General features: G+C 60.0%; 1 protein-coding gene across 1 annotated transcript in view; it reads right to left on the bottom strand.

The window, feature by feature from the left end:
* Positions 1-404: 404 nt before the first annotated feature.
* The window catches only part of EMH_0096860 (uncharacterized protein), a gene marked incomplete at both ends in the record, with an annotated part of 1,010 nt that continues 924 nt past the window's right edge, over positions 405-490 (bottom strand). The window contains one exon of the mRNA XM_013502456.1: positions 405-479. Within this exon, the coding sequence (XP_013357910.1) occupies positions 405-479 (75 nt within the window). The remainder of the gene's footprint in view (positions 480-490) is intronic.

Genomic DNA, 490 nt, shown 5'->3' with positions numbered 1-490 from the left:
GCTGCTGCTGCAGTTGCTGCTGCTGCTGCGCTTGCTGCTGCTGCTGCTGCTGTTGCCGCTGCTGCTGTAGTATGAATTGACAAGCCATAAGAATAGAGTTGGTGGTGCATTTGCTGCTGCTGCTGCGCTTGCTGCTGCTGCTGCTGCTGCTGCTGCTGCTGCTGCAGTTGCTGCTGCCGCTGCTGCAGTTGCTGCTGCTGCTGCTGCAGTTGCTGCTGCCGCTGCTGCAGTTGCTGCTGCTGCTGCTACAGTTGCTGCTGCTGCTGCTGCAGTTGCTGCTGCTGCTGCTACAGTTGCTGCTGCTGCTGCGCTTGCTGCTGCTGCAGTTTCTGGTGCTGCAGGTGCTGCTGCTGCTGCGCTTGCTGCTGCTGCAGCCGCTGCTGCTGCTGCTGCAGCGCTTGCTGCTACTGCTGCTGCTGCTGCTGCTGCAGCAGATGATAGATTTGCATGGGCTTCAACCGCTGACGGGTGAAGCAGCTCTGTGGTGTTT

This window comes from Eimeria mitis, genomic scaffold (assembly GCF_000499745.2).
Source record: "Eimeria mitis Houghton genomic scaffold, Emh_scaff9284, whole genome shotgun sequence".
NCBI lineage: Eukaryota > Apicomplexa > Conoidasida > Eucoccidiorida > Eimeriidae > Eimeria > Eimeria mitis.
This window is presented reverse-complemented; position numbering and strand designations above follow the sequence as displayed.